The sequence below is a fragment of the Mytilus galloprovincialis genome, chromosome 5 (genome assembly GCF_965363235.1).
Source record: "Mytilus galloprovincialis chromosome 5, xbMytGall1.hap1.1, whole genome shotgun sequence".
NCBI classification, from domain to species: domain Eukaryota; kingdom Metazoa; phylum Mollusca; class Bivalvia; order Mytilida; family Mytilidae; genus Mytilus; species Mytilus galloprovincialis.
In genome coordinates, this window is record NC_134842.1 from 84,808,704 (window position 1) to 84,821,058 (window position 12,355).

General features: G+C 33.2%; 1 protein-coding gene across 1 annotated transcript; it reads left to right on the forward strand.

Annotated features, from left to right (window-relative positions):
• Positions 1–3: 3 nt before the first annotated feature.
• On the forward strand, positions 4–11,694 carry LOC143076577 (tripartite motif-containing protein 2-like). Its single transcript, XM_076252397.1, has 2 exons — positions 4–202; positions 10,368–11,694. Exons 1-2 carry the CDS (start codon positions 180–182, stop codon positions 11,542–11,544), a joined length of 1,200 nt encoding a protein of 399 aa, XP_076108512.1. The 5' UTR covers positions 4–179; the 3' UTR covers positions 11,545–11,694.
• Positions 11,695–12,355: the final 661 nt, after the last annotated feature.

The window sequence follows — 12,355 nt, forward strand, 5'->3', positions numbered from 1 at the left end:
GAAGCATATTAGACGTAGGTAGCTATGTAACCCCTCCGTGATGATAATCTATACTGAATCATACATAACGCCTAGTAACGAAACATTCTTTTGAAGTATATATACAACAGTTGTGCTTGTTCTTGCAGTTTAAACATTATAATTTTGTTGTTGCTTAAAAAGCCATGGTTGAGTAAAAAATGACAAACATATTACTTGAATGGTAAGGTCTAAAACTATTTTGCTTTGTGTCAAATGCTTTGGCTTGTTATGAACTTTTGCTACATGCAGCTTTTATGCTTGAAGTTCGAAACTGCGCACTTATTCTTGAAGGTCGGAACTGCTCACTTATTCTTGAAGATCGGAACTGCGCACTTATTCTTGAAGGACGAAACAGCGCACTTATTCTTGAAGATCGGAACTGCGCACTTATTCTTGAAGGTCGGAACTGTGCACTTATTCTTAAAGGTCGGAACTGCGCACTTTTTCTTGAAGATCGTAACTGAGCACCTATTCTTGAAGATCGGAACTGCGGATTCTTGGAGATCGGAACTGCGCACTTATTCTTGAAGATCGGAACTGAGCACTTATTCTTGAGGATCGGTACTGCGCACTTATTCTTGAAGATCGGAACTGCGCACTTATTCTTGAAGATCGGAACTGCGCACTTATTCTTGAAGATCGGAACTGCGCACTTATTCTTGGAGATCGGAACTACGCACTTAAGAAAGGAACCGATAAACAACTCATTTCGTCGATTAGAGTGAACCACATATAATTCAGACGCTGGTGATATTACGCTTAACAAAAATGGTTGGATTTGTTCGCATAGCGGAAACTTAAAAATTGCACTCCAGTGTATTAGAAAGATGACACGATCCGCAAAATATAGATTTTGGAGCATACTATTAAGCTTCCATCAACATTGCTGTGACTTTTAAGCTTGTGTGGATGTTGAATTTGGTTACATTTGCAACAACATATAAAAAAGAAGATGTGGTATGATTGCCAATGAGACAACTATCCACAAAAGACCAAAATGACACAGACATTAACAACTATAGGTCAACGTAATAATCTGCTTTAGGATTTTATTTTTCAAGTCGACTTGATGCTTATTGTGATTGTTCTTTTCCGGAGAGATTTTCCAAGCTTACATAAATATTTTTATATGCAATTTACGATTAAATGTTATACAAAAAAACGTTCCATTCAATAAATTGTACACGGCTATTAAAAAATCATGTTGCCCCCTGCTGATTTTCTGGGTTATTGGATTGCTGTCCCAGTGACGCACAGATGTATATACATGTGTACATATTCTTCATCGTTAATTTACATTTATAGTTATTTTGATAGAAGTTTATGTGGTAACATCAAATAACAAATTGTTAAAAAATGAGATAAAATATGCGAAAATGATTATGTTATCTAACGTCAATTTGAAAGTATTTTAGTTTTGGTTTTCTCAATTCTTTATTCCAATTAACCGGAGATTATAAAATATAAAGTAAAAAAAATCTTCTTCCAATATGAAGATGCATGTATCATGTGTATATAGTTACCATATTTGATTGCTTTGTATTGTTCACAACAATGATTTGTTTACTCATCAGTTTCTCGAGATCAGTTTATCTCATAGCTGTTACTTTCTAGTATGTAAGACATCAACAATTCGAAGGAGGAAGTGATTTATAGTTCTTCATGTTCTAGCTTTGTATTTCTGGCAATGTTTTGACACATTGCGCTGCTAATTAGAGAATGTGTGGGGACGTTTCTTAACTGATCGTGATGTTTATTTTTAAATTAAGATGACATCATAAATAGTATATATTAAGTAAATATACTAATGATACCTTTGATCAGATAGACAATATACTAGTGTATTGGTGAACGGTAAGGGAGCTACCATTTGATTTTTATGGGGGGGCTAGGATGAAAAATTTTGTCCTGCATTTTTTTTTTACTGGAATCTCTGTCCTGCCTTTTTATTTTTTACTCTTTTCGGTCCTGCCTTTATTTTTAATAGTTTATCCTGACTTTTTTTACACAAATTGTCATCCTGCCTTTTTTTTTACCAAGTTGCTCATCCTGCCTTTTTTTTTTACTCAAAACTCCTGTCCTGCCTATTTTTTTCAAATTTCATCCTAGCCCCCCATAAAAATCAAATGGTAGCTCCCTAAAGTTGAATATTTTGATGCAATAATAAGAGGGTACTGTTAACGTTGTAAGTTTGTTTATTTTTTATGTTTATTTCCGACTAACAACATGATATGTTGGTTATTGTCTTGAAAGAAACTATTAACTTGTAATAAAACAACTTAAAACAATTGTCTACAAATGACAAAAAAAGACGGTTATAATAAATAAAAGTCCCCACAGTACTGCACATGCAAATTGTAATTATAATTTTAATACAGATTTATCCATTTAAAGTATCTAGCTTCATTTTTCTTGGATGAACACGAAATTCTTTTGGACCTCCTTTTTCAATCGAGTAATTTTGTAGGTTTATTTTGTGGAAACTGATACATATTGATTGTTTTAAAAAACAATGACAAGTCACACAAAAGCCTTAAAATGGTATTCGTGTCTTTCGCCATCTTGGATTGTGAAAAACAGAGAATATAAGGTCCAGATTTTCAATCAAGTTAGCAAAATTTGATCCTGGAATGCGGTTAAAAATAGTGAATTTGCATTTAAAAGAACAAATTTATAAGCTAAGAACTAATAAATATAAATATTTTTATGAGCGTAAATTATTTTAGCTTGATTTTGAATGGTTCTTAAAATTGGCATTTTAAGGGGAGGTAACTCTGAAATAGTGCATTTTCTGAAGGAATCTACATGGAATTTTGCTATTTTGAATTCTAGCCGGTGATTCTATCTTTTCTTTTGATTTTCTAAAAGCATTTTCAAAAAGCTATCTTCTCGTATTTTACTTTACAATTCTATCATTTAGTTTAGCTTCTAATCACATAATGATGTTTTTTTCCTGTATAATCAATAAAAAATGTGTCATTTTGTCATAACCTGTACATGTAGCTTGAGAAAATACGCGGTGACCTATCATTTTTATTATATTTTTGGACATATATCAATAGATACTATGTTTGGTCAAAGTCGGAACAAATTCTATCATTTTTAGTTTAGACTCCCATAACACCTTAAAAATGGCCAATGTTCGGTTTTATCAGGTTCACAACGCATATAATTTTTATGTGACGGTGCTTACGAGGTCCGTGTAACACTTATCAATTCAAAGTTTTAAAAAGTTTTAAAATTTTAGCTTTTTGGAATTTTGATCAAAGTTTCAAAATATCAAAATTCCAAATTGTGTAAAAATTTTGAAATTTTGAAATTTTAACCAAATAATTAAAATATTAAAATTCTAAATGTCGTTTTTAAATTTGATTGATTAGAAATTAGATCAAACTTTGAAAATACTAAACCTAACGTGCAATTTTTATTATTTCACTTTTTGAAAGTTTGATTTTTTAAATTTTTGATTAAAATATCAAATATAGAAAAGGGGCGAAAAGAGGGGTACTTGTAAACTGCGAAACGAAATAAAAGCGGAACGAAACGAAATGAAGACATACTGGTACTTAAAAGTTAATGTAAAACATAAATCCACAGACAGGCAGTTGTAACAGGTGAAAAATTGGATGACAAAAATAAATATTTCTCAAAAGAAGAGAGTTCATTTTAAACGCACGGCTCTGATACTGACCATTTTACTTGCTGGTTTTCCCAGCACCCATATTTTAGGAGTAACAGTAAAAACTGACCAAATCGCAGTAGGTCAAATAGTATGGTAAGGTTGGGTATATAAAAAAAGAAGATGTATATATATATATATATATATATATATATTAAATGACTGAATAAATAGTCAACGATCAATCTTACAGGGCGATGGATCATGTAATATGATTCTGTACACTACAAAATATAATATATAACAAGTCAAAAAGGGTACAACATCACCATTAAATAACTATAAAATACACAAATATTAGATATTTCGGATAACAGATATCCTTCTTCGGTAATTGCACAATGACAAATGAATCATGTCAATTCAAATTGAGACTCTATCAAAATCTTGATTTATACAATTTAAGCGAACGCTGGAACAACCTTAAAATTTCCAAACACACCGCAAAGACCACAGAAATATGCCAAAAATAAAAATAGTTATTTACGATGTGAAATGGCACAACTCTAGATTTCCAAAGGTTGTGACAGTTTAGATGTTATAACTGTATTGAGGGCAGTCCTCAAACAAAAAAATCAAAAATGTCCTAACCGATCAAGGATGGTATAAATTAGACAACGGTAGGGCAATTACAACAGAAACTAAATATTTAAGCCTCCCAAACGAATATCAGTATAATACTGATTGAAAAAATAAGTATTGTATAATGAGGTAAAATAATTGAACGTGGCAACGTACTTATACATCATCCCGAATCAATGAAAACCTGTAATTTAAACTGTTATTTTAAAAATAATTTCGAACTGTAAAGCCAGTACTAAATCCGGCGTTGTTTGAAACAGGTAGTCACAGGAAAATGAGGGACTCGTTCTATGTTTTTTCATTTATACCCTCTGGGGAGACTGTCCGTAACTTTCTTATCCAAAATCTTTCCCGAGCGACTCTGTCGACCTTCGACCAACCCTCGTTGTGGTCTATGATCGTGATGGTAAGGTTTTTAAGATCAGCTTGTGTGTGTCCAGGTGATCTCAAATGACGACTTACGGGTAGGTCGGGCTTGCAAGTGTAGTCACTTCGATGACCATTCATGCGTTTGTTAAATGGCTGCTCTGTCTCGCCAACATACTGCATGCCACATCGACATTGAAGGAGGTATACAACATTCTGGGTTTTGCAAGTTACATTGCAATATATAGTGTACACAGACCCAGTCGAGTGGCAAGTGAATGTTTGAGTATTCAGTATTTGTTGACAAGTCAGGCAACGTCTGTTACCACATGACTTGCACCATCCTGCAATTGAACAGCTTTTATTTGAGGAGACGTCAGCTCTAACAAATAAGTCTTTCAGACTTGCTGGTCTACGAAAAGCTAAGACAGGAGGATTGGGAAAGATCTTGGATAATTTAGGGTGTTTGGCAATAGTTTGCCAATTGGCACGGATCAAACGTGAAAGGTTATTAAAGGCTGGATTGTATGTAAGAACAAACGGGACTATTTTGCTGCGCCTCTTCCGTTTGTACTGTAAGAGGTCATTGCGGCTGTTATTGTTAGCGCGCGCAAACCCCTTATCTATGTCCAATTTCTTATAACCTCGTTTTGTCAAAAATCCGCGAAGTTCCTGTAACCGTTTCGTGACAGCCTCCTCAGAGGAGCAAATCCGCTTGACTCTGAGAGCTTGACTGTACGGGATACTTTTTGTACAGTGTATATATATATATTCTACTGAACTTTAAGCAATAAAATGGCTCAATACACGTTGTATTATCTCATTTGATTTCAAATTTTTCTGTTATACTTTACGACTTCTTAAGGTGCATCACGTCAGCAGATGAATATATATCATTCCATGTACATTTTGAACGATCGTATTTACCGTTTTAATCAACTATTTTTGTTCTTTATAAATTGTTGGCCTTAAATATTCAGCTTTGAGCGTTCACGAAGAAGGTAGATCGCGAAAAGCGTTTCCGTCGTAAATTTTAACGTTTTGTATTCATTCTTTATCGAATGCATGACGATCATATATTGCCTTGTATCAACGATTTCAGATCTAAGTATTGGTACAGCAGGAATACTGAATTCATGGTGTCGCAATGAACGTTGTGCTTGTCTGGAATGTGGGAGGTTTTTGATATTTTTTAACGCTGAAATTCAGAGTAAGACCAATATTAGTAGCTTGGAGCCAGGATACTGCTATAAGGTATCTACATAAAGTCACCATAGATAGATACTAGAATGTAAAATATGAAGTTGCGCCAGACGCAAGTTTCATCTACAAAATACTTATCCGTGACGCTTGAATCAAATTAAGTTAAAAAGGCCAATAAAATCAAATAAAATTAAAAGGGCCAAATAAAGTCGTTAATATCCAACTAATTGTTCTGGTTTTGTAAACGCTGTATACATCTATATCATAAACGTATAACATAAACATTATTTTCAGCCTTCATATTTATGTAATAGTTGCCGCTGTACATTAATCGCCCATCTATCAATTTGTATGTGTCGTCGTTTGAAAATCATTTTAAAAAGTTTATATCATGCAGTGATAAATAGTTATCTTTTTGGGAATCCGATATATAAATAGAGTCACTAAAGTGACACTTTTTTTTTACTTGGATACTTCCACGAGGGGCTTTAATACAGGTACATAAAAATATTCTGATCTCCAATTTGCTGGAGAAAACAAAATCTGTGCAAGCAGAGGACAAAAAAATATTCTGAATCCAAATTTCCCCCATGACCTATAGTATTCACTTTTGAACCAAATAAATTGATTAATAGCGATGGAAAACTTAATAAATTGTTTGCACTCAGCGCGTTTTTTTTTTCTTCACTTCGACAAAACAACCATATCCCCAATTTTGAAGTTAAATGGTTGTACCCTTAGACAACGTTTGGACAGATGCTTGTACAAAGTATACACATTTACCATAATATATCCATTAGGGGCCCTAAATAAAGGACCAACCACTGTTTTCGAATAGAAAATAAAAGGAAATGGATTTTTTTTGTATGAAGGGATATCATTGTTCCGTATTTGTTACTTGTGCATTTTAAGGGCATATCCATGAACAGTTTATTTCTGACGGTGAGAATTTCTTCCCCGTAAGATCTCACGAAACATGTTTACCCCGCCGCGTTTGTGACACCATAAATTAAGTATTCCTTCCGTATCATTACTTGGAACTGAAATCAATCATAAAAGGCAATATACTATCGTCATGCAATCAATAAAAAACAAAACAAAAATATTAAAGTTGCATGCGACTGTAGCGCTTTTCTGGATCCACCTTCATCAGGAACGTCAAAAAGGCGATAAATACTATTTTGCCTACCGCGAGTTGGTTTCACTGTTACCTCTAAATTTTGCTGTACGAACGTACATGACTTTTAGAGCGCACCTACGCATGTGATATTTCCGCGGGGTTTTGGTGAATGTAAACAGAAAGATACGAGGACCGAGAATACTGAACACAAACAGAGAAAACGTTATTTAAATGGTATCTTTGTGCTTCTGAAGGTTATCGAAATGATAGTTTTAAACATATACTCAAATTTAAATGCGTCGGATATCTTTTTTAAAGATAGTTCTTGTTTTATTATTTTTTTTTTTTTTGTTATCTCAAACGCTTTCTTTCTATCAAATATTTAAATCAATTTATTTGATGCCGGTTTAAATAGGATTTTTTTATAATAGATGCACAACCTTAAAATTTCAGGATGCTGTTATCCCAGGTGCTGTCTAATATTTTTTATAAAAAAAACCGACTTCTTCTTTTAATTGTTTATTTTGTTATAATTACATTAGATGTATGTTTCATTATGGTACTTTATTCTGATTGGCTAACTGCACATCACTAGTTATTCCGTAAGCAATTGCATTGCCCAATAAAACTTTTTATTCATGATAACACGTGGTCCCACAATAAAGTGCACAGGTGAATTAAATAAAACAATAATAAAATTCGTGTTTTCATGATCATTACTAAAAAAATGTAATTATAAGTATTGAATGATTTTTTTGTAACTTCATAGGGTTGTAAAAGCGTTGACCGTGCGCACATTTTTAAAGCGCTTCATACAAAATGTACTTCGGTCAACGCTTTTACACCCCAATGAAGTTACAAGAAGAAGCATTCAATTCTTAGATAAAAAGTGATTTGATATATTTCGAGCTATTTATTCCAAACTAAGAATCAGCGCAGTGTTTACAAAATTGCACATTAGGTTTAGTATTTTAAAAGTTTGATCAAATTTCTAAACTATCAAATTTATAAACGATGTTTATAATTTTAATATTTTAATTATTTGGTTAAAATTTCAAAATTTCCAAACTTTTACACAATTTGGAATTTTGATATTTTGAAACTTTGAAATCAAAATTCCAAAAATCTAAAATTTTAAAACTTTTTAAAACTTTGAACTGATAAGTGTTACACGGACCTTACGAACTTAATTGTTTGGTTTATACAGATTTTCGGTTTATACATGATTCGGTTTAACAGGTTTCACTGTATCTTTAATTTTGATTTCATTGGCTAAAAAGAATATATAGTTTTAACAAAACAATTTCGGTGTCTCCTAAAGGGTGTCTCATCCCTTGACCATGTATGGAGTGTAATTTTGGTAAAACTAGTTTTGTTTACATCAAAAGACAGATGACACATTCCTTGTATGTTGTTTTCGTCCTCAATACCAAATTTGCCGCGGACATTAAGCAAACAACACAATATCAATCAATTCATCAAAGTGTTTAATTTTTTCTGGTACATTTCTGGTAGTTGGTCCTCCCTTGTTGTCACGTGCTTAGTTGGCTTTCATTTTGGCTCTGTGATAGTGTTTTGCTTTGGTTGAAATTGAGTTAAACAATTGAAAGTATCACTACAATGTACTCCCTGTAGCTGTTTGATTAATATTCCCTTTCGATAACTTAAAGGCTAGTATTAAAGCATAAAATGTGTTTCAGTATTAAGCCAAAATTTTAGAAATAAACTTGTTATTTTGCATATTTCCTGTACCACTGATTTAACATAAAATAAGAGAGAAATAAATAAAATAACTTGTCATGGCAATTACGCAAGACAAAACATGCTGAATTGGCCCAATGGCAACAAACAATACAAAAATATTGCAAAAAAGTAAAAACCATAAAGATTATGACGTATGGAAGTACATTTGATTAATATTAGCTATCTTGTATCAAGGATGCCTTAGATTACGCTGTTGGTGTATCTATGTTGTCTTATCTTAAAGTATAACAGACTGCAATATGGTATTCTATACCTAGATTCGTCAATGCATTATTTTACGTCAGGGCATGACAAACACGTTATCTGCCCTTGTTTCCATCTGGAAGTCTAAACGTCTGTTCTGACAGTTATTGTGACTCTTTTCTGCAGACTACAGTGCTATATTTTTTAAAAGACCAAAGATGTTTTGTCCAACCATTGCGGTATAAGTTCTTGATAATACCATGATGTGTACTTTCATTTTTATATGTAAATACAGAAAATTAGTTGTTTTGACATACATGTATCTACATGTATTGAAGACTTATACACAATGACATGCGTTAGTCACGTTAAGACAAAATATTCTTACCAGAAAGCCATAACAGAAACAAGACGGTATTAGTTTACAGATATATTCTGTAAACACAATTATGCTATCATTAATATGTATTCGGAATGCTTCTAATTTCGGAATACTTCTAATTTCAACGAAACGTTTCCTGAGTATTATTTTATATTTTCAAATTTTATGATATCGAAAATGTTGAACTCATTTAGGGGTCAGGCTTATACAAAAATCTTTGTATTTCTTTACATGTATATGACCATACTGACTATATAAATAAGAAAATGTGGTATAGTTGCCAATGAGACAATTCTCCATCCAAGTAATAATGTATAAAAGGTTTAAATTATAGGCCAAAGTACGGTCTTTTACACAGAGTCTTGACTCACTCAGAACAGTAAGCTATATAGGATTCCAAAATGACTAGTGTAAAACTATTTAAACAGGAAAACCAATACATATTTGTTTCTTTCCTTTCTGATAAAAGCATTTCTTCTTATACACAGTTGGATGGCGTAATCACATTCTTTGGCAAACTGTCAAGAACATTCATACATAAGCCAATCTTGTAAGGAAGCGTCATCCTTGACGAGATTGTATATGTATACACACTTACATTGTAAATGAAATAATCAATGGCATCTAAAGATACAGAGATATACATCTTTAACATGATTATCAATGTTTCATTATGTTGAAAGAAGAAAATTATACCCAATCATTCGTTTTTAATTGACACAAGGTTAAAGGACAAATCTATTAAAATTAATATGTACTGTTGCCAAACTAAGCTTACATATTGCTTTTTATTAATTCTGCTTCACATACATGCTTTAACGAAGTAATGACACTTCCATTACTATAAACGCCTTTCTGATACAATGGCTTATCTCCCTTATCCATTTATTTATGCAATTTTGGCAACTCTCTGGACACTATGATAGAAAAATCTGAATATATCAAAACATCCTCTTGAGAAAACCTAGAAATGAGGTATTTGGCCAAGATATGGGTCAGCTTCTTGTAGGGTGTATCATGGCTTGTTATAAAACAGAAAAGTAATTATAGTTACTGTTCTTTTTCAGGTATAAAAGAAGGTTAGAAAGCGAACGTTACCATACGACCTCAATAGATTACAACACTCTGAACATTATGGCGAATACCAGTACGTCATCAGCATCTCCATCATCTACAACAGGCGGAACCGGAAACAAACTAGCGCAAGAAATACAAGATGAATTCCTCGTCTGTAAAATATGTCTGGAGGTGTATAAAAATCCAAAATGTTTGGACTGTCCTCATACATTTTGTGAGGCTTGTATTGATACTCGCGTCATGTCCGAATGTTCGTACAAAAAGTATAGCGATTACAGGGATTTTACCTGCCCACTCTGTAGGAAAAGGACCCAACTACCGCTAGGTGGGGCGAAGAAGCTTCCAGATAATTTCCTTGTTTCCGGTCTTTCAGAAGTGGTTGGACGACAAAAACCTTCCAAATTCCCGTACTGCGATTTTTGCAAACTGGTCAATCAAAAACACAGAGAAGCAACATCCAAATGTTTAGATTGTAATAAATTGTTATGCAAGTCATGCGTAGAATTACACAAGGAGACAAAAGTTACAAAGGGTCATAGCATTTTTGATGTAGAAATTGAAAAAGATATCGTATGCAAAGAGCATTCGGAAGAAGTAGTTCGATTTTATTGTGAGCCATGTGAAACTTGCATTTGCGTTCTTTGCACGTTCAACGAGCACAAAGATCATGAAATAACCCAATTTTCGGAGGCAGTGATTAAATACAAGGAGACGCTTCAGCAGTTGTTAGACAATTGTAAATCAAAGATCAATGGATACGACGTCCAACTTGAAGCATTATCTAAATGTGATACTGTCATAAAAGCAGCCGAACAAAGTATACGTGACTCCGCCATTCAGTTTATCAGCGACATCAGAGCAAAGGAAAAACAACTGATTGATAATCTTCACGAGACTTATGGTAGTGACGTCATGGACTATGTTTCGAAGCGTACTGATATGCAGATGAACATCGATAGTTTAAAAAGTACTTGTAATTTGACCGAACTCGTTTTAAAAGGAAAAGACATAGAACTGCTTTTGTTGAAAAAACAAGTCCAGGAGAAACTCTCTTCTTTATCTGATGTTGAGATAAGGGATCTACCACCCACTGTAAATAAACAAATTGCATTTGTCCCTGGAGTTATGAACTTTGGAGAACTTTGCGAAAGCGACAAACCTATTTGAACCGTGCTATTTTGATATATTTTGATACATTTTCATGCGTTTTGACTTAAAAATACCAAATAACATAGTTTTACATGTTTTTTTATAATGACCCAAACACGAAATTATTCAAACATTTTAAAAAATAAACATTCATGACTTTGTGTTAATCCCGCCAGATAAGTATTGAGGGGGGATAGGAGGGGTCCTGATCCCGAAATCCCGGGTTTAAAAACGCGAAATCCCGAAATCCCGGGCTTAAAAATACGGAATCCCGAGGTCCCGAAATCCAAAAGAAAAAGAATTCCCGGATCCCGAAAGGGTCAATCCCGAAATCCCGAGCTTAAAAACACCCGATCCCGGAGTCCCGATAAAGGTCCTATCCCCCCTCAGTATTGAGCTCTGCATTGAATTACTTTCAATATAAAATTAAAATATCATTTCATATCATTAAATACATCTAATATTCTTAGGCGTAAAATGACAGTGCATAAATGTATTCTTCAAATTGTTTTATCTGAACGTTTTTATTCTACTAAATCTATGAAGATCTCGATAGGGGGTCCTTCAATTCCATATTTTTGGTTTGTTTTTTTTAGCCATTTTGCACTCCTCTTTTACAATTTCTTTTTCATTTTTCATTAATCTTGATGTTTTATGCATTTAGATTCCACAACTGCAACAAGTGTATTACGATATTTCTCCACTCGAGACAGTTAAATTTTATTATTTAAAGCGCGAGGCTTGCCGAGCATTGTTAAATGCTAAATATTTTTTCGTGCACAAACTTTTGCGTATTTATACCTAAAGCAATGATAATAAATAACTATAT

Excerpts from the sequence above, each read along its gene's own strand:
- LOC143076577 (XM_076252397.1), top strand. The coding sequence starts at position 180 with ATGACAAACATATTACTTGAATG. Across the intron at positions 203-10,367 it reads ACAAACATATTACTTGAATG|GTATAAAAGAAGGTTAGAAA; the intron begins GTAAGGTCTAAA and ends GTTCTTTTTCAG.